Genomic DNA, 22,724 nt, shown 5'->3' on the forward strand with positions numbered 1-22,724 from the left:
TCCTGTGGTGACACCATAGTTACCTGACATTACACAGGCACATGGTGCTGGAAGGCAGATATAAAGATATATAGATATATAGGTACACACACACTTCACCCCAGCTTCCATGTTCCACGCTGCTCTAACTGCGGGACCAACACATGAATATTCTCCTCAGGCACACAACATTTTTATCCTACACTCAGGAAGATGGGAAATTGAATTACAGAAAAATTAGATGTACTCAAGTTCAGTACCTCCAGAAGTGCTGGACTCCAGCACATCGTTTTAGGTTACGTTTTCAGAAGTCTGGACTATGACTTGAGGAATGTCATCAGAGATCCAGTCATTCAGGCTGTGCTTCATGGTCAGGGTGCTTTAGGACTGTGGGTGGACACCTGGTGAAAGCTTCCGATGGACACCGTACTGCTAGTGGTGACCCACTCTGCCCAGCTCCTGTGCATTCCATCTGAGGGTTTTTCCCATAAACCATGTCACTTTTGCCAAAGCAAAGCACTCGGGGGTTGGAAAAATGAGTCAGCCCTCAAAAAACCTATGAAAACCCCATGAAATTGGCTTGGAAAGAATGTTACATTAAATAAATGTTTAAAAAAAATAAAAGAGAAAACCCACACAGTTTTTCTTTTAAATTTGCATTCTGTTTTTTGAAAATACAGGGTTAACTCAGATCAGATTGTCAAGTTTTTCCTGGTAAGCATGAAAGCAAGGCTCTTTTTTCTCCAGCTCTTTAAACTGAGGTTATCACTGGTCTATAAGCAAATACAAATACTAAGTATTTGTTATAAACTTGCAAAAAAGCTGGAAGAACAGCAATGCCTATGTTTGTTCTGAACGATAAGGCTGCATCATGCGACTAATCTTTAAGAAAATCTGTGTGTGTGATTTGAAATTGTTCTTTGCGAAAAAAAAAAGTGCCCATTTTTCAGGCCATTTGCAACAAAGAAAATCATATAAATATACTGCAGCTTGTCTAAAATTAAAGAGGAGTTTCTCTTTTGCATTTCTAATCAGAAGTTCATAGTCATAGACTGCAAAACCACAGACCCAATTAGCTGCAGAGCAGCCTGGCTGAGATATCCAAGCCGCTTCTGTAACAAACACCTGAACTTTGTATTTCCACTGCTTTCCACATACAAATTGCCCACAACCATCATTTGTGGTGGTTGAAAATTAGGTTGTGCAATTCCCAGCAATTTTCATTGGTGAGGCTTTGGGATGGCCGACTCTTTAAATTCACAGATTTTTACCTTAACCTTCTGCTTTGGGCAAATAAAAAAAAGAAAAAAAAAAAGTTTAATGTTAGCCCATTACATTTTGGAGGATCAAAGTGATGGGAAACTGCCATTTTAAAAATTTTCCAAATAAGTAAAAGATCGATTTTTAGAAAACCCTAGGCTAGACTCAAAGCCTCACAGATTCCAGTGATAACTTCTCCAGCAAACCAAGTTCATTTGGAGTTTCTACCAGAAGAATGAGATCTGAGGAATGGTGCATGCAACAGAAGTTTCATGTACCATCTCAGCATTAAAAAAAAAAAAAAAAGAGATGTGGAAAATCTTGGAGACTTTGAAATATTCAGCACAAACTAACTTATTTTGACTCATTTAATGACATTGTTTAGAAAGGCTGACAGGAGTTTTAAGTGTCCATTTATTTTCATGACAGCTAATTTTTTTTTTTCCCTAGTTGTTTGAAACTGAGCAATGCATACATACTTTTTGCTTTCATTCCAAGAAACAAATCCAATCTTCTCTGTCTGGTGCAGAGTTATTCTTAGCTGGCTTTGATATTTCTATCAGCTAGGAGAGCATAACAATGTTATCATGCTAACAAATTCCAAAGATTTTACATAAGCTCTTGAGTGCCTCGGAAAAAAAAAAAAAAGGCTTTATTGATTATACTGTTTGCATTTCATTAGCCAAAGGAGCTAGGAAAAATGGGCTGAAAAAGAATAAAAAAGCCATTTGATGAGTTTCGGTTTCATGAAGCAAGTGCTCCGTGTTTTTCAGAGCATCATTTCCAAAGAGAAGCCGGGCTTTACAGGTTTGAGGTTGGAAAACACCAGGTAGTTCAGGCCAATGAATCATCTAAATCCTACCTGTCTACATACAGCCTATTTTCCTAATTTGACTTTTTATCAGTTGAAACAACTAGACACCCCCTTATTTAAACAAAGCAGGATAGCTGGTAATATAGTGCTTGTAGGATGGGCTGGGCGAAAAAGGATGACAGGACTGCACGGCATTCTCCCTGGCTGATCTATTAGAGGCTCAGGGCCAAATTCTTTGCTGATATCACTCCACTGGAACAGAGATTTTGGCCCAACATTTACTGGCTTCAAGGGGCAGGCTGCAGCTGTAGCCTTTTCTCACACAGCTGTCTTGAAAGGAATGTACCAAGAGGTAAAGAAAGTAAATTAGTGAAATTAAATTGGAAACAACCTTGCAGAGTCTTAGGGCACTTTCGGACAGCTGGGTATCTTCCTGAGGACTGTGGACGAATGGGGCAGGGACAGCACAGGGAGAGCAGGCAAGAGGAAGGAATAAGCCCGGGTGAACAAAGAAGAGTTTATCAGGAAATGCTTAGCCGGGGAGGAGATCCCAAGCAGCACGTTTCAGCTGGGAGAACAAGATTAACATAACGTACTAGGGCTGGTTCTTGACAACAGCACAGAATGGTGCCACTCAGCATTTCACAGGGACCTTAGAATCCAGAACAATTAAGCCTTTGATTGGAGCAATTAACATTTCTACACTTATTGCAATTTGAGATGCAGAGATCCTATAGGCCAAAGAGACACTGTATAAGAATTAACCTGTCAGACACTGCTCAAGGTGGGTGTAGACGAACAGAGCGCACACAGATCCATATAACAATTTTTTACTTTTGCAGAGTACCCAAAAGTCAAGGAACAGCAATATTTAAGCCCCACCTGCTATTAGCAATGCTCATCTGAGCCTCCATATACCTGGACCAATATTGATAAGACAGGCTCCAAGGATATCTACCTAAAAGATAACAGGAGGAAAAACAGAAAGCAAAGGAAGAGGCAAGTACTACGGAGTTCTGGCTCTTCAGACACGTCTCCAGAGGAGTCTTTGTTGAGAAGCACTAGTGCAATGCAAGCATGCCAAGACGGAAAAACTGGAAGGAAGCCACATCCAAGTCATGGAGAATATGCCTGTGTCTGTAATTGCTGTTCTCAGAGCTGCCCTCGGCGGGGTTCAAAGCTGGGGCTAATCCTACTTTGCATATTCTATTAGAAACAGGGGCAGTGGAACCAGCTCCATGGTATCCAATTTTGCAAGAAGCCAGAAGACACAGAGTTGGAATAGAGAAAATATGGGGTTCTGCAGGATACGCAAAAATGATTTTGAGAAAATAGGCAGCTTACTTGGAAGAAAAGGTTGAAAAATACATTTGGGGGAAGCTAATCAGAAAAAAAAAAAGGAATCTGAATGTAATTTTTAACTTAAATTGATGCTAAACTGCCTGCCCAGACATTGGACAAAGTATCAGTGTCCTTGCTGGATTTCTTTAGCAAATGCCTATATTTGATTGAATAAATGTAATTTCTTGGGAAACATAAAGGGATGTGTGAAAAAAGCAGCTCATGTATCATCCATCCATGTCAATACCTCCCTTAAAAATATGTGGCTAAGGTTCTCAAGAGTGCTACAGAATGTTTTCAATACAGCAAGAAGTACCAGCAATTTGGCAGGACCAGAGATGATTTACTTCTGTACTTTTCTGTAGCAGAGGCATATACAAATAAAATAAATAAATAACCAGCATGGTATCACATACCTAGTTTTCCAGTGGTATGTGCTTTGAGTACAACAGGGCGTACTATCAAATCAGCATTTCATAAATACTTTACAGTGACTTAGACGCTGCGTAAAACAGCGGTCAGTTCGCTCAATGGCATCCATTAGAGTAGATGGCAAATTTCCCTTTCACTTCTTAGAAAGCAATGTGAGATGTCCGCTGGGTAAGAGTGAAGTTATCTTAATTTTATTCTTCCATGAACAGAAAAATCGCCAAATTAAATATCGCATTCTTCACACAGACAAAATCCCCACAGAACTCCCCATCCAGTTAATTCAGTTAAGGACCGCAGGCTGAGCTGCTCGCGTCTCCAAAAGCACAACTGTACTAACAGTTGCACCTACCAAGGATAACAATGGCAGCAAGATGGGGGGAAATAAAGAGAAATAGTTCAGATGCAAAGGGAGAAGGGCAGGAGAGAGAGACAAATAGCCTGATTCATTTTGTGCATTTCACTTACGTGTAAATCACCTTCAGGTATTTTTCCCTTTGTTTTGTGATCCGGAGATGCCGCACACCTGAGCTACTTTTGGACTTAAAAAAATAGGGAAATAAAGCAAGCTGCATAATCACTGTTTTGATGTTTCCTTTTAACTCCAAACTTTTGTTTTCAGATGCTAACACCACAGATCCTTAGTGCTCAAACCCACTTGACTGATCTGAAAAGCAGTTCTACATTCCATACCTCATCCAGCAAGACTGTTAAAATATTTAATACTGTATTTATTACGCAGACAAAAAAAGACCAAGTCAGTATTTGCTAAGGAGTGAACATTCTTTTCTGACTTATTCAACTTGCCAATTTTTGATGGCAAGAACAAAGCATGAAGCAAGTCCAAAAGCATGTCTGGACTAACTTTAGAGATTTTGTCTGACCTACGCATAGGACATAAAGTTTTTCAAGTAGCTTTGCTGATGCCAGCTGCTGCAATGTACTTCCCATATAAGAATATTGTTTAGATTTATAAATGATGTGAGTCAATGCAACAGAACTCTCCATTCTCTAAAAACAACGGCAGTGATAGGAGAGCGCCTACAACATGGTGCAAGAGCTGGGCAAGGGCCCTCCCGGTGAAGTTTCTTGCAGTGTCAAAACCTGTTAGGAAACACAAAGCGGCGCAGTGCCACAGCCTCTTCGCCCTTTAAGGCCAGCTTTAGGTGCCACTCATACAGTGAGGAGCAGGTCGAGGTAGAGCCAGCAAGGAAGGTTCAGGCCCCGCAGAGAAGGAGAGAGCACCTGCATGAGCACAGCTATGAGAGCACTGCATCTGGTCTATCGATTTGCATAGACGGGCTGGAATAGGGATTGCCTCCACAGCATACGCTCCAGAAGAAGACAGTGGCACCAGAAGCTCTCGGAACACCAAGCCTGCACAACGCCCTCCTGCATTCGAGGCAGGTGAAGGCACTGGGCGTGTTGCTCGGCACCGCAGCGAGCACGGCCCATTCTGCTCTGCGCAGCAAACCGGTTCTGCTGAGGGGTGCAGAGGAGAACCTCGTCTTAGTGCAAAATGAGTGTCATCACCTGCAGAGTGCTTACGCTCCTTGCGCTCTTCCCTCACTAGCCCCAAGCCCAGTCTGTGAGCACCTCTGCAACCCCGGAACACCCACAGGCCTGTTAACAAGCCGAGCGTTTTGCCAAACCAACAAATCACAAATGATGCAATCTGTTCTCCGTACCTTAGAGATGCACATCTGGGAATGACTTCAAAGTCTCCACTTCAAAAAGCTCCCTTGGCACTTTTTCCAAGAGCCATCGGCGGTTTGCACGTACCAGACAGCTGAATTACAGGAAGTTATCAAAAAATTCCACGCCACCTCCAAACATCCCTAAAATTTTGCCCTCATTTCCGATTTTGTTCCGTGCTCTGCTCAGTATCTGCCATAGCCTGTGACGCAAACAGGAGCATTTCAGTGCCATTAGGTACAAGGACTCCCTGTACACACGTGGATCTCCTTTCTCCCTCCATAAAAGAGTGAAGATGTATGGGTGTAGACATTACAAAAGGAGAAGAAAAACCAACCCTCAAGTCCTGATCTTCCCTTCCAAGTAAAAGACAGCCAAAGTGGAGCGGCTGGATGCACACAGTAAGTGGGAAGGATGACATTTGGATGCTCAGATATGGCCATCACGAACGCAGGTTTTCAGTCACAGATTCAGTAGAGAGATAGGAATGTCAAAACCATCAAAGAAGTTATTTTTTACTCCTTTGCAGTGCTGACAGACAGGTTTGCCAAAATCCAACCCTTCCCTATGTCTGCTAATAGCACAGCTGTACTTCCACAACAAAGTGGGGCTAATGCTTCAGCCACAACCTGCTTTCCAAAAATAATTGTCCTTTTTACTGAACATTTGAAGGGAAGTTATTGGTGCTGTACTGTTGCGCTCAGACACAAAGGCTCTTCTTATTAGTTGACCACTGTCCCACTCCTAAAGGAGTCACTGCAGACAGTTCTTGGATCTGCTGTTCATCACAAGACCACCCTCCTCCCAGTGCTGTAGCCACAAAGGAAAGAAATTCCTCTATTTCCTCTACAGGAAGAAATCTTAGCACGGATTACAGGGCAATAAAATACTGAAAATCACTCTGCAGCAACAAGTGTTGTGACCGGAGTACACAGGGTATGGAATACAGCTTGAAATTCAACTATACAAAACCAGTTTTAAGCTCAGAGGGAAACTGGACTGGTCAGTGCGTTGGACCCGCTGAAGACAGACCAGACAGCTCAACCAACGCTTTCTACTTCTCTTTCGTATTATAAATGCACATTCCTCTAAGAAACAAGCCTGATCAAAAGCAGACACTCCTCCCTACCTCTGAGAGTCCCCAGCGTGTAAGTCTACAACACTGCGATTGCGTTGGGCTCTGCACGCAGCATCTCCTGCGTGCGTATGCACACTTGGGGGGGGTGTGTGTGTGTGTGTGTGTGTGTGTGTGACACCACTTACAGCTGCAGTCCAAAAGTAGCAGCTGCCTGTTCATACAAAACCTCACGCTGGAAAAACAGGTGATAATGAATTCTTAAAGCATATGCAAGTATTAAGCAATGAATACTCCATGAATTGCCAGCAGCTGTTTCAAGAACCCTGCCCTGCTTGCCACAGGTATTTATTTAAAGTATGATAACCACCCTGGTATAAAACACATGTGGAGACATAGGCATGTCCTGCCCCATAGTCCCCGACGGCTTCTGAGCCAGGCCATGCCAGCAATTTGTTCGGTAATTTCAAAGCTGCCCACTGTGAAGCTTCCCATCATATAAAGGGAAACAAAAAGAAAGGGAAGGAGCTAGAAGGAAATGCCAGGGTCTAATTTCCTTGTCATTTTATAGACAGATCCTTAAAAAGAAAGTCATGTAGCTGCTCAGATTTCCAATGTTTCTAATATTCTTCTAATGCACATTTTGCTCATAAAATTAGATTGTATTGGGTCTCCATCCCAGGCTCACGTACAACAGGAAGAACTCTCCCACATTTTCACAACAAGAGAAACACTTCTGGTATTTTCACTTACAATATGGTTTTATCACTTCAACTTTTAAGGAATGTGGCACTGAAACATTTTCCCTCCTTATTCAGTTAACATCATCTAATTTCTTTGCTAATACTTAGAAAAATTCCATTTATGCAGAGCATTTATTGATGTAGTCTGAAATAGTTCAGCTTTTCACTGTACCCTACCGCGGCTGTCGTCTCTTCGCAGTCACAGCTATAGCTGCTTCCGCCGGTACGGGACAGGGACAGGGACAGCGTGCAAGAAAGTTGCTGAGGTTACGGAAGAAGCAGTGCCATGACTAGATAAAGGGAAAGCACCTGTTCTAAGATGGTATTTCTTCTGAATTAACTGCACATCAAACTGAAGAATTCAGACAGCAAAGTAAAAATTCACAAAAAAAAAATCTTAACTTTATTAAAGCAGTTACTGCTAGGTTTGGAAATTAAAAGAAACAGAAACTCTTAGGCTCCACAAATCCCAGCTAAGCAGAATTCCCATCTGAAACAACTCCATGTCATCGGAGACACTGAATAACACAGTGATCAAAGGCCCCGTCAATACAATTATATTATACCGGAGGATAAGAGGGAGGCCTAGACAACTAACAGTGTGAGTAATTGGGTTATACTGTAGGTTTGTTTTTAAATACTGCAATCCACCAAGTGAATGCTGCAGGTCTCATTTAACTGGGTCACCAAAACTTAGGCAAAAGCCTGCTCACTTAAGGCTAGGAAGTGCTGCTTGTTTGCCTAACTTTAGGCTACAAGATGTGAAGAAGTAAGGGCAGGAATATGGACCAGCAGATGGAACAGGTAAAAATTGTGCTCCTCAGGTTTTAGGACCCCTCTGCCCTTATAAATTATTTCAAATTTCTTCCACATAGTCCATATTTAGAACCAACAGAAATTTAATAGAAATTTAAGAACACAGAAACTGCTGTGCCCTCCCAAACTGCCCAGACAATGGGTATCTGCCTTGAAAATTGTACCCCTGTCAAGCCCCAGGGTCCTGACAACCGTTTCACGTAGTAATTTAAAGTAAATACCTTTCCGTAGGTAATCCTGCCACAGCCATGTCTTGAAGTTCATTGAGGTCAAGGTTCGTAGGCTCAGTTTGTGCAAGTTGTGATAGCTTTCTGTTGGCATCCTGAAGGCAGCTTTCATGTTCTGATTTCACCTCGCTCGGCTGATTTTCACCAACGGTGATATCTGTACGTGCAGTAGGCTCACCCTGCTCCATCACAGAAATGGCTGGAGAGTGATTTTTGTACAGGTCTGTCTCCTGCTCCTCAGTGCTCGTGTTTAAAGCTAAGTCACCTTCACCAGTGACTAACATCCTTGCAGTACCTGTTTCAGGCATGTCTCCCGTTTTTTCTTTACCTGTTTTTGCTGTGCTTAACACTGTGTCACTGTTTTCCTTCACATCTCCCTCAGTCATACTGCCAGATTCTAGTTTAGAGTCACTTTGCAAGCAATCATCCTGGCTTACTTCGTTTTTTAAGTAATCTATTAACCCATGCACGGCCACTTTCTTTTCTTGCTGTGCATCCTGCAAATTTTCCAATGTTTCCAAGCATTTCCTATTTACTGGATCATCCTGTATCATCTGCACGTCATTCTGAGACTTAATGTCATGCATAAAATTGCTGCAAATGTGTGTCTCCTGATTTTCCCCAGGTGACACATTAAAATCGTCTGGCAATTTTTCATGACTGTAAGATCCTCCCGGGACAAGTGTTGAAGCTGCCATGTCAGAGATGCTCTTGGCAGCGCCTGGATCACCATGCTCACTTTTCTCCTGTTCATTTGGCTGAGGATCCTGGCACTGTTCAGTAGGAAGACTTACATCCTCTTCAGATGAAACTGGTTCTGCTTTACACTCTGAAATTAAGTTATTTCCCTCTGCGGTAGCAGCATCTTCTAAGTCACTCTTCTGTACATCGCCTGTGGAGATAACAGCTACAGTGGGTTGCTTACTGTCAGAATACGCAGGGAAGTTCTCAGCTGCTGCCCCATCAAATGAAGCCGGTCCTTGCTGCTTTATCTCTAAGCTTATTAGCGATTCAGGATCAACGCCACCAGCACACACGCCTTCCTTTCTTTCCATCTCGCCGCTCTCTGGATGCTCAGTGGTTTTGTCCGGCTTTTGCAGATTTTCCAGCGCGCGTTCAGCAGGTGTAGCGCCATCCAATCTAGGGACCACCTCTAAACAGCTACTGGGCTGCCTATTTTTCTCGGTGTGCTGGAGACTTGCTGGTGGCAGCTCTGCCACTGTCTTTTCTTGTTGCAGAGCTTTGCCTTTGGCAGCTTTGCAGGAAGTCTCAGTAGCTAAAGACAACTCCTGCCCCTCTGCTTCTGAGGTGCCCCCGGGAGCTCCTTCACCCACCTTGTTTGAGTCTGAAAAGTTCTCAGCACCGCACAGTTCTGCTGTATCCTTGGCCACCGGGCTCTGCTTGAAGCCTGCATGGTTTTCAGACAAAAGTTGGGGTAATTCAGCACTCAGTGTGCTGTGGACAGTCTTTTTAAATATCTGGCTGATATGCTCCCTAAAGTCTGGGAAGCTGGAGCCAATATCCAGAGAGCTGCAAGTCAGAGCCTCATGCTCCCTTCCAGAGTTCTCTGCAGACTGCTCGGAAATATCGATCTCTGCCCTGGTTATGTTATTATTCTCTTTTGAAAGCTCTTCCATTTTTTCTGAATTCCCAGGTTTCTCTAAGATCTTACCGTACTTGTCATCTACACTGATATCGGTTGCAATTTCCTCATTACAGCCTTCTTGTTTACCAACAGATGAAAGGCTCAGCAGCTTCCCTTCTGGAGTAGGGAGAGCGAACAGAGACTCTGCTGAACTGTCACTTTGCTGCTCTTTGAAGTTTGCCTCACTTTTTGTTTCTTTGGACTTAATTGCAGGTATCTCTTTCTTCAGCTTCTCAGAACTGAACCGTGATAAGTTTCCAGTACTCTGCCCCACATTTAAAGTCTCTGGCAGGGCTAAACTTCCGTTTCCATCACCCTGAAAACTTTGGTCTGGAACATCTTTTTCACTCACATGCATACTCCCCGCAGAGCTGTTGTCTGAATTTGCTGTTTCACCTGTGCTTACCCTGGCTGAAGGACCTAAGTGCTCAGACACCTGAGAACCTGCAGCAATCTGCAAATTAGAGTTACCTTCTAAAGCGTTTTGGCATGCCACAACTTCCAGCTCATTATTTAGTAATTCCCCCCCAGTACCATTGTTCGTACTGTTTCCAGGTTGCTGGCTGGGATGGCTGAGTGCAGAGGTCTGTGTAGAGAGGGCTGTAAAATTTGCCTGACAATAACCAGGCTCCTCTGGTGTCTTTTGAATGCAGCTGGATTTATAGGACTTATCAGTGGGAACTACTTCCCCGTGTGCCCGTAATGGTGCAGGAGATCCTTGTGCCCCTGGACTTTTATCGCTTTTCATGTTGCTTGTTTCTGTGACAGAAGCACTGTCCTCACAACTTATCTCCATGTTCCCATCTTTCTGGATGATTTCCCCATCACCAGTCAGAACTTCAATCTTTTCCGAGTTTTTTGCCATTAACGGCATTTTCCCTTGAGTTTCTGGACAAGATATATGAGGATCTTTTTTCTCAGCATTATCAGAAGTATGTGCTATTTCTGTATCACTTGGCAAAGCCTGTGATATGTTAGTGGCACTTGCTGAATTCTGTGTCCCTGCAAGAGCGTTTATAGCAGCAGCACGGCTTTCACCAGTATTATCCTTTATCCCGCATACGCTGCCTGGCTGTTCATTCTTGTCAGATTCTTTAGAAAACGTATCGCTATGACACGCTGCTTCATGCTGACTAGCTGAGATCAAAGAATTATTATCCTGCTTGGGCTTGTTTGAGTTTTGCTTACTGAGGCAGTTTTCTTCTGCCTTGAGATCAGTTTTGTTTTGCTCCGTGCGATCTTGCAAATTAAGCACGGTCACACCAGAAATATTTTGCCCATGTTCGCTGCTGCACATATCCTCTGACACCACAGCACTGCTTTTATCCTTGTCCTTTTCTCTTACTGTGTCAGAGTCGCATTGGATGGGTGCTGCACCTAGCACAGGAAAGTCTTTATTAAGGTTGTCTGAAATGTTTAGAGGTATTTCTGGTATGTTGCTGTGATTATTTAGGTCCAATGGCCGTTCAGGTTTTAGAGCCCTTTCGTTGTGTTCCCACTCATCTGCTCTTGTGACAGTTGTCAGGCTGCTTTGCTGCTTCTGTTGTTCAAGTCCCGTATTTGAAATCCAGCCACTGTCACCAGCGACAGGCGCTGACCTCTCCGTTTGCTCTGCTGGGGGAAGAGCAGTTGCAACATCTGCATTTTCCTGCAATTCTCTGACACCGCACTCCGGGGTCCCCGAAGAGCTGCACGTGGCGCTCTCAGAGGGGCAGTTGCTTTCACTGACGTGGCTGCCGCCCCCTTCCCCCCCGTGAACTTGCCGAGGAGTCAGTCCTGAAGTACCGGCTGCAGCTTGGGAGCTTTCAGAACAAGCCATCTGTGTATTGCTGTGACTTTCTGCAGCCACTTGCTCCAGCTGAGTTTGCATCAGCACATCAGCTTTCCGTTCACTTCTCAGTGCCAAATCTTTGTCCTCTGCGGAACTTTTCACCGCAGTTTGGTGCTTCTCCTGTTGAATACCCTCATTTTCTTTACCGTCCACGGCGCTGCTTTGTGCAGCTGCAGCTGCGGGTCCCTGCTCTGGATTGCTGCGAGGCACTTCAGTGATGTGACCGATCTGTTCCTTGGTTTCCAAAACCTGTGAGGCCTCCTCAGTTTGTACAGCCATGCGATCCATAGTTCCTGCCAACTCATGTAAGCCCTGGAGTTCGAGTTTTGATGTGGACATTTTTGCACTTTCTTCTGCCTTGCTATAGCTCTCAGGCTTTTCTTGACTCTCAGTTTTGCACTCAGATTCCAACACAGTTTCTCTAGCAAAAGCCGTTTCCCAGGACTCATCCTGCTTACTCTGCTTAATATTATTGTTCTCAGAGTGGGGGAGCGGTGAACTGTGTGCACTGGCTAAACAAACCTTTTCAGGCCCGTTCCGGCCTGGCTGGCCTGAAGTTTTGTCTTCTGCTTCAGTGTTAAAGCAATCAAAACTCAGTGGGCATTCCTCCTGTGGAAACTGCGGTGAGGCCAGGAGCTTATTCTCCAGGTCATCTGTGGCAGCTCTTTTCTCTTTACTCGTTTGTTGTTCAGAGCATGAATCGCCTTCGGGCAATTTAAAGTTACTGTCTAAATTCAGAGGCTTTCCCCCAGCTTCTTCCTGTACGTCACTGGTCGAAGTCTTTTTGCAAAGACTGAATTCTTTGGGATTGTGTCCCAAGTGGGCATCTTCCTCGTCCCGGTGGTGGCTACTAGCAGAGTGCAATGGTTGTCTTCCTGCCCCACTTGACCCCTCAGGTAATTCACTGGTTTCTGTCACTTGTGCCTCCTCTGTTCTGATTTTGGTTTTTTCTCCTGTTAGACTCGCCTCACTTTCTTTTTGATTCGGCTCTGTGGATCTGCTCAGGGAAGTACTTAATGCATATTCTTCCAGTAATAACCTTTTATCTAGCAGGGAATTTTCCGTGGTGGGATTGATAATGCTTTCTGTTTCAGAAAGTCTGGTGCTTTCTCTAGACACATCATCAGCTTTTATAATTTCATTGCTACTGGCTTCATCTTTTGGGCTTTTGACAGCTGATTTTTGTTCCTCCTTTTGCTTAAATGATAAAGGCACACCGAAATGCTCGGCGCTAACAAGCTCATCTTCCTTTTGAAGCTCTCTTTGAAAAATGGGTTCAGTTTTTTCAGAGGCTGCTTTCACTGCTTCACTCCTCATTGCATCTTGAGAGTCATTTACAGGCACATATTCCCTCGAAGGCTCTTCAGGCTTTGGTACCAGGAAGAGATTTGGAGGGTTAGAAGGCAACTCTGACATTAAAGTAGAGGCTTCTGATTGCTCCCCTTTGCTTCCAGATAGAGCTAGATTTGCCTCACCCCCTTTAGCTGTTGCTACAGCCCCCATCTGTAGATTACAGACTTCACTGATCTCAGTGAAGCCCTGAGCACTCACAATTGCTCCAAATTTTTCACTGTCTGAGCCTCCTGTTGCAGGATAATTTAGGATTAAGGTTTCCTTTTTCATTAGCAGACCCTCTCCACCATCTGCGTTCTGTCTACCTTGCCGCATTACAGTCCGCGGCTGACCTACTTCCAAAACTCCTCGCTCCTGCGTGGCCTCCTGAGCAGTAAAATAATCTGGTTCTTTACCCTGGGGAACCGTGCTGACATGCGGTTCCCTCATGCCACCCAGCTGTTCGCTCTGCCAGAGCCATCCTAATTCACTCAAACCCGTTTGTGTGAGTTCTTGCATTTCTGTAATTGCCGCAGGAGGGCTGGGCTCCAGGCTTGTGTTTCTGGGATCATTCTCACTGTTTTTCATAGAAGTGGCAGCAATATTGTCACATCTTGGGCCTCTGTCCACAGATATGGCATATGCTATTCCCTCTTCTTTGTCATCCAACGGTGATGGCACTGCGTCATGGCAATTTGAGGTTGGTAACTTCTCCTTGCTGCTTGTCAGATCTGCTGTGACGTGTTCTTTGGCACAGTCTGCTAAAGGCATTGAGGCAGGCAGACTTCTCTCTCTTGCTTCTGCAGCCTGCTTTAAGAAATCAGAGCTCGTTTGTCCTCCATGTTCTTGCAAGACACTCTTCTGTCCTGTCACCTCTGAAGACACCATGCTTGAATTTGGATTGGATAAATCTTCAGCACTGTAGCTAGTGATGCCTTCATTACTGATGCTGCCAACAATGGAAATGTTTATTTGTTTCACGTCAATAAAGAAAATTAAGCAAAGAATAAAAACAATTCATGCCATTGACGTTTCAAAGCCATGCAGTACATGCACTGAGAAGCTGATAATCTGCTTTCAGGACCTAAACCATCAGACACACATCGCAGTGATTTAAATGCTCATTGCTCTGGAAAACACATCCCCAGTCTTACCTGACAGCCACCACGCTCACGGCATGCATTTTACCCATTCCAAAATCCCTCTTAGTCACCTGCAGGGAGAGGGGACACGCATCTAACAGACTAAGGGAGCAGCATGGGAAAAAGTGACAAAAATACCAGAAAAAACCCACCAGTACCTCAAAGAAAGGTTTTTCATTTTGCTTCCACGAGCCTGCTTTGCGCAAAGCTCAAGGCCCTGCAGTCCACAGTAACTGCTGTTATCTGGCTGTACTTTTATTGTGTAGGGGAAGATTAAGAAGGGCCCATCTGTTGAATGTTTTCTCCAACTAATCAGCACGGTTGATGCTCACCAAAAGGTCAAAGGTCTCACCCTGCCATACAATGATACACGCCCTATGAGGTCATTTTATTGCAGTGTTTGATTTCAGTGCACATATAAGCTGTAACTGTTTGTATGATCTTTCTCCCCACCCATTGAAGATAAGGCAGAATGAATGGAAGCAGAGGTGATGTGGGTGCACTAACCATGAGAAGGAAAATTATTTTTAATAGTTTTCACGTGCACTGTGTGGACCTCAGTTTCCACACCTAGGGTCGTAGGTGATGGAATTGGTTAATCCTGTTCTCTCCCTCACCTCCCCTGGGAACCCTCGGCATATTTTCATTGCCTTAGGGAATACAGAGTGAAAGATCAATTCACAACTGAACATGGAATTGCACCTAGGAGCAAGGGGCATCATTTACTTAACGTGAAATAACAAATCCTTCCCCCCCCCCCCCCCGCAAAAGCAAAATACACGGACAACACGATGCTCAGTGTGACAGCAGCGCACTCTGGTTCCGTAGCTGCACGGAGAGAGTTTGTTCATGGTGAGCCCATCGCTGGAGCTTTGTCATAGCTTAGCGGTAACAGGCTACATTTCCCAAATTCAAAGCGCCCTACAAACCGGAGCTTAAAATGCCTTCAGTAAGGCCCAGCATAGCTTGGATTTTAAGGAATCTCCAGAAATCTGAGAAGCCTCTCTCCCCTTCTCTGCCCAAGTTTTACGCACAAAATACTTGACCGAAAAGTGAGCCCGTGCCCAGCTCTCAGGTCGCTGCAGTTCAGGTCTGTGTCTATACAAACCGCCCCTTCAGTAACCCCCGAAGCTGCACTGAAGCCCCAGGCGCTCGGGCTGTGCTACGGTACAAAACGCACTTCCAGGGGGGGTTAAAACCCTCCTTATACCGAGGACTGCCCAACGCAACAATTGCTTTATGAGGGCTGCACGTAAAACTGAACGTGAGCCTGTCTTAGACCCTAAAAACCTTCTTCAGAGTCACTACAACGGAAAATGAACTAGTCTTTAAAGAGCTATTGAAATTTGCCTATGTTTAGGGTAAGCCTCAAATCTAAGGTAAAATATCTATATCATAAAACTAATTTATAGTTTAACCAAGTTTCAGCAATACTTGGCATCAGTTTGTACATTTAATTTATAACACTAATACGTTTTATTTAAATTTTTAAAAATTCTTTTGCCCAAAAGTTCCCAAACACCGGGAACAACACAGGTGGCGATGCAGTATCTGGTATTTGTTGGATCCCTGACAACACGGGGCGTGATGGGACAGGAACAAACAACAAGGAGACGCCAGGAGGCTTTCCCTAAGGAAGGAATAGACTTTATCATTTTCCCTAAGGAAGGAATAGACTTTATCATCTGACATTAATTTTGCACTCAAGGACTCCTAATTAGAAGAGGAGGGGCAGAAATCACAACACTGAATTGGGGAGGGGATGGAAAAGTGGGAGTCAATTGCCATTCCAGGTTTTTGTTCGTGTTGCGGGTTTATCTTCTTACTGATTAAATTGCTCATTAGCAGTTGTATGCCCAGGGTTCTTCAACCTGGAAGCGTGCTCCTGTCAGAGATATGGTGTTCAGGGGAAGAATAAACGTGGGTGCAGGTTGGGGGGTGTGAAGCCCTCTAACCTCTGTGAAACTGAGTGTTGGAAAAAGTAGAAAACACCACCTAAAATTAGAATTTCTCCTTATCAGTTATCTTTAACCTCTAATTCTTTACTCGTTGCTAATCCCATTTGTCAACTGAGTTAGAAAAAGCACGGTAATAAATCTGGGATTGAAACAATGGTTAATATTCATCATACAGACCATACATCATTATATATCTGCATTTTACAGATTTCGGCAGACTGAACTTTCTCTAAGATATTTACAGGTACGGCTTCTTTGTTACATTAGACTTCTATGTCCAGCTATTAAATATGAAACAGTTCCAAACCTGTCTGAAGTAGTTACTCTTTCCTGAATAGAATTGCTAAACCCATGAACCATCTCCTGCCATGCTGGCAGCAACTCTGTAGAGAGTCACAGTAGTAAGCCCGTGACTTAGGAGGTTCAAGGGCAGATGACAATCCTATGAACTAAGCTACTCAGCATTATCAATCAACTAAAACAATTTTTCTGGTGTTTGATAATGCTGAAAACTTGTTACTCAGGAGTAGATGAAGGAATCAGGACAACTTTGTCATTAATGTGTGCCAAACAGAATTAAAATGACAGTGCTGGCACGTGCTGTGACAGCAACTTAAACTATCACCTTCTGAATGAAGTGGTACACATTCATCATCTGTGCTACTCCAGCTTCCTTCAATGGTTTATTCAGGACGTAGCAGAGAATTGAAAGGTTTGAGTTTCCAATCATAGTAAGATACATTCAGACTGACCTGTTTGGGTATCTCCATTTATGTTTCTCCTCCTGATGTAGGTGACAAGGAAAACTATACAGGGAACATAGCCTACATCTTCCTTTTCATTTTTTGTAACCGTCCTTTTCTGTCTGCAAGACACTGCTGGGGTTAGACAAACATCTGTTGGGAATGACTTAAGCACAGTTGAGCCTGCTTTAGGGCAGAAGGATGGACTAGATGACCTCTTAAGGTCACACCTAGTCCCATTATCTTCCACTTTTTTTAAAGGGAATGACACCACATGCTGAAGATAATTCCCCTGAGTAAAACCCAATCCACATGAAAATGTATTAGCAATCAATAATTACCTGCAGGAACCATGTGTTTTCAGACAACCCATTCAATACGATCAACATAAAGCTATGACCCTGAAAGTTTTTTGTTTTTTTTTTTTTTTTAAATACAGGCCAATAAAACGTGTTCTCTTTTGTGGTTACTTGATCTCTTTTGTTTGTAATCTGAACTAGCTTGATATTATTAAGGGAAAAATTCATACTGCAGGGTAGTATTTAAAACAGAACATGCAAATGACAAAGCATGAAAAAAAACATTAGAGTTCCTCATAGTTTGTGTAGAGCTTACGGCAGAAAGAGTCATTTTGCTAGGAATAATTGCTACAGCACGATGAAAAAAAAAAGAAAATGCAGTCATGCAAAGACCTAGGTGCATATGTAACTTGAAATATGCAAGTGTCCCACTGCACTTATCAAAGGGAACTTTTCCCTTCTCTTTGAAGTTAAGCACACAATTAAGGATTTGCAAGTTCAAGGCCGTAACAGACATGGTCCGTATGATGAATGCTATCCTTCCAGTTACAACATCAAATAACACTGAGTTAAATCTTTCCATGTCTCAGGTGTTTGTTTTGCATAAATAATTACTGAGACATTGCTTGTTTGGAAGCACATTGCAAATTCACTGATTAATTTTTAATACCAGTAGTTAACCTCGTTCACCTTCAGAATATATTGTGGCAAGTTTGAATTATCCTGGAACAATTTAAGAGTACTGCCCAGTTACGAAGATGTTTATTAGGACAGCACTGCCTGGTTTGTGTTTAGGGTGTGAAGCTATACAGGATGTTAAGAAATCAATGACTTACGGTACATCTAGCATAAATACTTCTGGATTAAGAGCCATACCCAATCTACCAGCCATTAACATGCGAAGTCACAACTTCCATTGCTCTGTTTTGCCATCCACAGCAAAGGTGAGGGGACAGAAGATAAAACCAGCAGCAGCTAGACAAAAGCTCTCTGGTGTTTACTATCTGAGGAGGGGTGTGAAGCGGTGGGGGGTACAGATTCCCAAAGATGTTAAACCTACTTGATAAACAACAAGAAATGATGATCCAACAACAGAAAATCGCAGATAATTTCACATTTCCTTTTCTTATTCCTTAGCTTTCTTTCTAAAACATGCAGTAGCTGCTGGAGGGACAGGCAGCCTTTCCAACCCAGTCACACTTGTGAGGGAAAAACACCAAGTGCTGAAGCTTATAAAACCCAGCAGTCACATAGGGTTGCTACCCATACTGATGTAACTCAGAGCCCGAGTGACTGTATTCCCAGGAGTATAAGAGCCTGAAATCCGAGGATGAATTTAGAAGGCACTGAAAGGGACAAATGCACAGCCAGCTCTGCAACCATGGCACGCGTATAGCTGCTTCTCACATGTTTCTGTTCTGTTTCCCCCGATGCACGAGAGATCAGCGTCTACATTTTGAGCTTGCTTACACATTTGGACACACTGTACTGGAGGACTTGAGTTAACTTAAAGAATTCTGCACTTTAATTTGTCCCTAAGAGGTATTGAAAGTTAATTAGGAGCATGGAAATAATTTCCACGTTCCCTTCAAAAAAAAAAAAAAAAAAGTCCATTTTAGAGGCAGAGCAAGTCACTATTTGAACTTTTCAGTGTAAACAAACACATGAGAAATCCATCATTGCCAAAGGGCTGCTAACAGCAGCCAGCTTCCCCCACCCTCCCTGTATGTCTAAGCTTTCAGGAAAAAGTGAAGCAGGAATAATGATCTATATGATCCTCCTGGGAACTGTCCTCCCCTTCTCCCCCCACTCCCAATCACTTTTCACCTCCTTGTTCCATACAGAATAAAATGCAGGGCCTGCAATATTTTAAATACAACCGAACTCAATTATTTTAACATCAAAAAAGTAAGTTGTACTACTGCTGCAGCAAGCAAACATGGCCAGATCTCCAGTTCCAGTTCCACAAGCGGCCCCTGGTCTCCATCCGAGATATCCGGAGCGTGAGCAGGAAGCACGGCTCTGAGCGGATGGTCCCACAGGATGCGCGGCAGCTTCAGCTCCTCGTGCTGCAGCGGCTCTGTGGGTCCCACAGGATCTGTGCGCAGCATTCCAGGTGGGAGAGCGGCCAAGTTCATCCACGAAGAGTGTTTATTCCCCTGAACTACTTCTGGGTGTGTACCTTTTAAATTGCTGTATCTGCTTCTTCCTAAACCTGCTGGAAAAAAGGCCACTCTGGGGTAGACTTGTCCAGCTAAGGATTCCCCAGGCGTTTTGCTCTGTGTCTGCACATCTCACGCGGACACCAATGCAAAGCCTGAGGCTTGCTAACTGTTCTAGTTCTTCAGCATTTTTATTTCAACCCAGAAAGTTTACAGATTAATTGCTGACGATGTTACTTTTCAGCATACAGGACTAGTGAGAAACAGGTAAAAAAAAATGGACAGAGTATTTTAAAACAAGTCACAGATGTTTTGAATTTTGAATTCTAAAACATAAAAATTTAAAAATGACTGAAAGAATTCCTGAGAATTTGTGGAGGATGAAAGAAAGCCACCCAGAAGACTGGAAAAAACCAAACGTGGTAGTTTTCCACACAGAGATACTCCATCCGAAGATGGCAGGTCATACGCTCCTAAGACTGTGAGAGTTTACTTCAGGGTGGAAAAGATGCGTTCAAAGCAGTGTATGGGAGCGAGTTAAAAATAAACAGCCTGGAATCTAAAACTTCAAAGATTTTCCATTTATTGTCTTTATTTCTATTTTGGCAGGATATGATTTAGAAGCTACCAAAACCAGGCATGTGCCAGCAGCTTCAGGAGTAAGGCTAAATAAAAAGTAATTGCATGAGCTCCTGCCCATCTAATACGTTTCCTGAAACAAGAATTTCATGAATCCCTTCAAGCTGAATCACCCACGTAACATTCATCTCACAAGAGTCATAATTTTGCACACTGAAGTGTAAAGCTGGTTTAGCCAGCTAGAATATAAGTCTAAGCGTTCTCGATATTCATATTTTGAAAAGGAACCCCTGAAGAGCTGCAGCTATGCCATTTTTGAGCAATGCATTTTTAAAAAATACGAACCGGTCACAGAACAGTATAAAATGCCTATGCTAATATAAAAAAAAAAAAAAAAAAGAGAGAAAAAAAGCAAGACCGCACTCGCTGCAGCCAAACCACAAATATTCAAAACCCACGATAAGAGACCCCACCCCCCACAGTCTCCCTTTCTAACACCCCTTTGGACAGCTTAATGTGCTGGGTGGGTGACGGCGTAGCCTTGCGTTAATTAGCTGTACTCAGTCCACTGTTTCAAACCACATCAGTGTGTAACTACTCGCTCCTTCAGCTAACACAGCCTTCCAAAAGGCCACATGCAAGAATCGTTGACGCTAATGTAAACCATCCCACCCCGCACCTCAGCTCCAGTGTTTGTTATTTTTCCATTCATGCTTAATACTCCTACAGCTGCTTCTAGCTGGAGCCTGAACTTGTGTCTCCACTAAAATCCAGAGCCACAGAGAGAAAATCATCTGGCCCACTTCCTTGTCAGATGACTTCTGGCTCCAGATCAGAATCTACTAACCAGTTATCTCTACCATTACTACAGTAGGAAGAAGAGAGATACTTGCTACTTTGAGACTAAAAGATAAGCATTTTGAAAAGCTGCTGTTCTGAGTCCTAGAGTATGCTAAAGCATTGTTATGAAGAATGACAGGTTTTGAAAAAGAATAGCATGGACACAATAATTTGAGGGTTAAATTCTGCTACACCAAAGTCACCAAACAAATCAAAGAACAGAACTTGCTTGTAAGTTTTGCAACATGCTTAGTTGATTTCTGCATTCTCCAAGGAGACTCCACCAGTAAGGCAGGCCATTCCTTGTTCTGTTAAATGCCATGGTGAGGTCTTCGGCCAAGACCTTGTAGCTTTGTTTAGCTTTGTTTCCCACAGAGGCCATTTTTGATGGCAGGACTGCGCAGCCTTGCCCACAGGATGAAGATACAAAGGTCCACCCATATGAACACGCAAGACTGATGAGAAATTCTACAAGTCTCAGGTCAAATATTCAGGCGATGAGGCTCTGAGAAGTTTACCATGCCCTTCCCATACTGACAGTGATACGGATCTGTCTGGGGGCTGTATTAAATGGTTTCCCATATCTGAGTGACTAGAAAAACTTGAAGCTGACACTTTCTCCTTCACACCACCAAACCCCTCCCTGTCAAATTTCTATCCCTCTTCTTTCCTAGCTGTGCCTGCATTGCATCAAGAATGGTTTTCACCAGATGATTGGGTGAGAACAATAGAATCTTGCTGCATGGATGAATACAGCTTCATTCCTGGGTGCTTGATATGATTTTGCCACCTAGTATTTTTTTCTTGGAGACAGAAGTAGAGGAAGATATAGCTGACCAGGGTAAACCAAACTGCCCTCCCCCAAAGTCCCCTCTTCAATGTCATATATTTTGAACTTTAAAAATGAACCAAACATCACAGAAGTGATGAGCTATTTCATCGGGGTCCTTAGGTGATTTTGTGTACCTGAGTTCTTTACATTTCCACAAACGAATGGAGCAAGAATGCCAGCAAGTTTAAGTCTCTGCATGCTTCTTGCTGCTTTCTGGCAACATCTAAGAATCTCTTGCTCTTTAACGTACTACACCGTGTGTATTGTAGACCCATTTTGCAGGTGCAGAAAATTAAATTCAGAGAGATCAGTTGCTTTGATAAGGTTCACTCCTGGGAGTTAGTGTTAGGTCAGGGAGCTGAAAGCACATTTTCCATTTTGAGTGTTTCATGGTGGTACTGTCCCTACCAGTTTCCTGACAGCTAGTTAAAGGGTCTTTATAGGCAGCCAATGGAGAAAGTTGTGTATACATCTTCCTTAAAATGTGGACAAGGAAGTAATTGTACAGAGATGCTTTCTGAGAAACAAGAGGAAAATACACAACTTAAGCCCTCTGAGGTGAGTTCTGCTGCTGCTTCCTTCCCAGGACAGAGGCAGTACGTAAGGCAGCTCTTAGCAGTTGGCACAGATACCGTATTAGGTGGATGTCAGTCAGAGGGTGTATGGGTGTTGCAGTTCTAAGTACCCAGTCTAATACCTGTCATTTTGCAGCTTCACAAACAACTTTAATTTGCAGGAATATTAGTCATGATAGGCCTACTAGAAAATTCAGCAGTTAGTAATACTCATAATTTCCTGACTTTTTCCCCTTCCCATAATATAACCTGCATATGGATAAGAATAGCAGAAAAGGACTATTTTACTATCACAAATCAGAATGCATCATGTTTTAAGTAGTCTACATGGAATTTATATTTTCTTCAGCTAGGACAGCATGGTTACTTACACACATACACAATATAGTGATTATGCACAATACTGT

At 43.3% G+C, this 22,724-nt stretch overlaps 1 protein-coding gene across 10 annotated transcripts in view; it reads right to left on the reverse strand.

The window, feature by feature from the left end:
* Positions 1-22,724, reverse strand: part of TACC2 (transforming acidic coiled-coil containing protein 2) — a 143,306-nt gene that overhangs the window by 91,745 nt on the left and 28,837 nt on the right. For 5 of the 10 annotated variants that reach the window (XM_054831861.1, XM_054831857.1, XM_054831859.1 and 2 more), the window contains exon 1: positions 8,374-14,119. In XM_054831861.1, the coding sequence (XP_054687836.1) occupies positions 8,374-14,075 (5,702 nt within the window). In that variant the 5' untranslated portion in view covers positions 14,076-14,119. Of the gene's footprint in view, positions 1-8,373; positions 14,137-22,724 lie in introns of those variants that run through there. The other 5 variants (XM_054831853.1, XM_054831856.1, XM_054831852.1 and 2 more) reach the window with 4 other exon arrangements.

The sequence above is a fragment of the Grus americana genome, chromosome 7 (assembly GCF_028858705.1).
Source record: "Grus americana isolate bGruAme1 chromosome 7, bGruAme1.mat, whole genome shotgun sequence".
NCBI lineage: Eukaryota > Metazoa > Chordata > Aves > Gruiformes > Gruidae > Grus > Grus americana.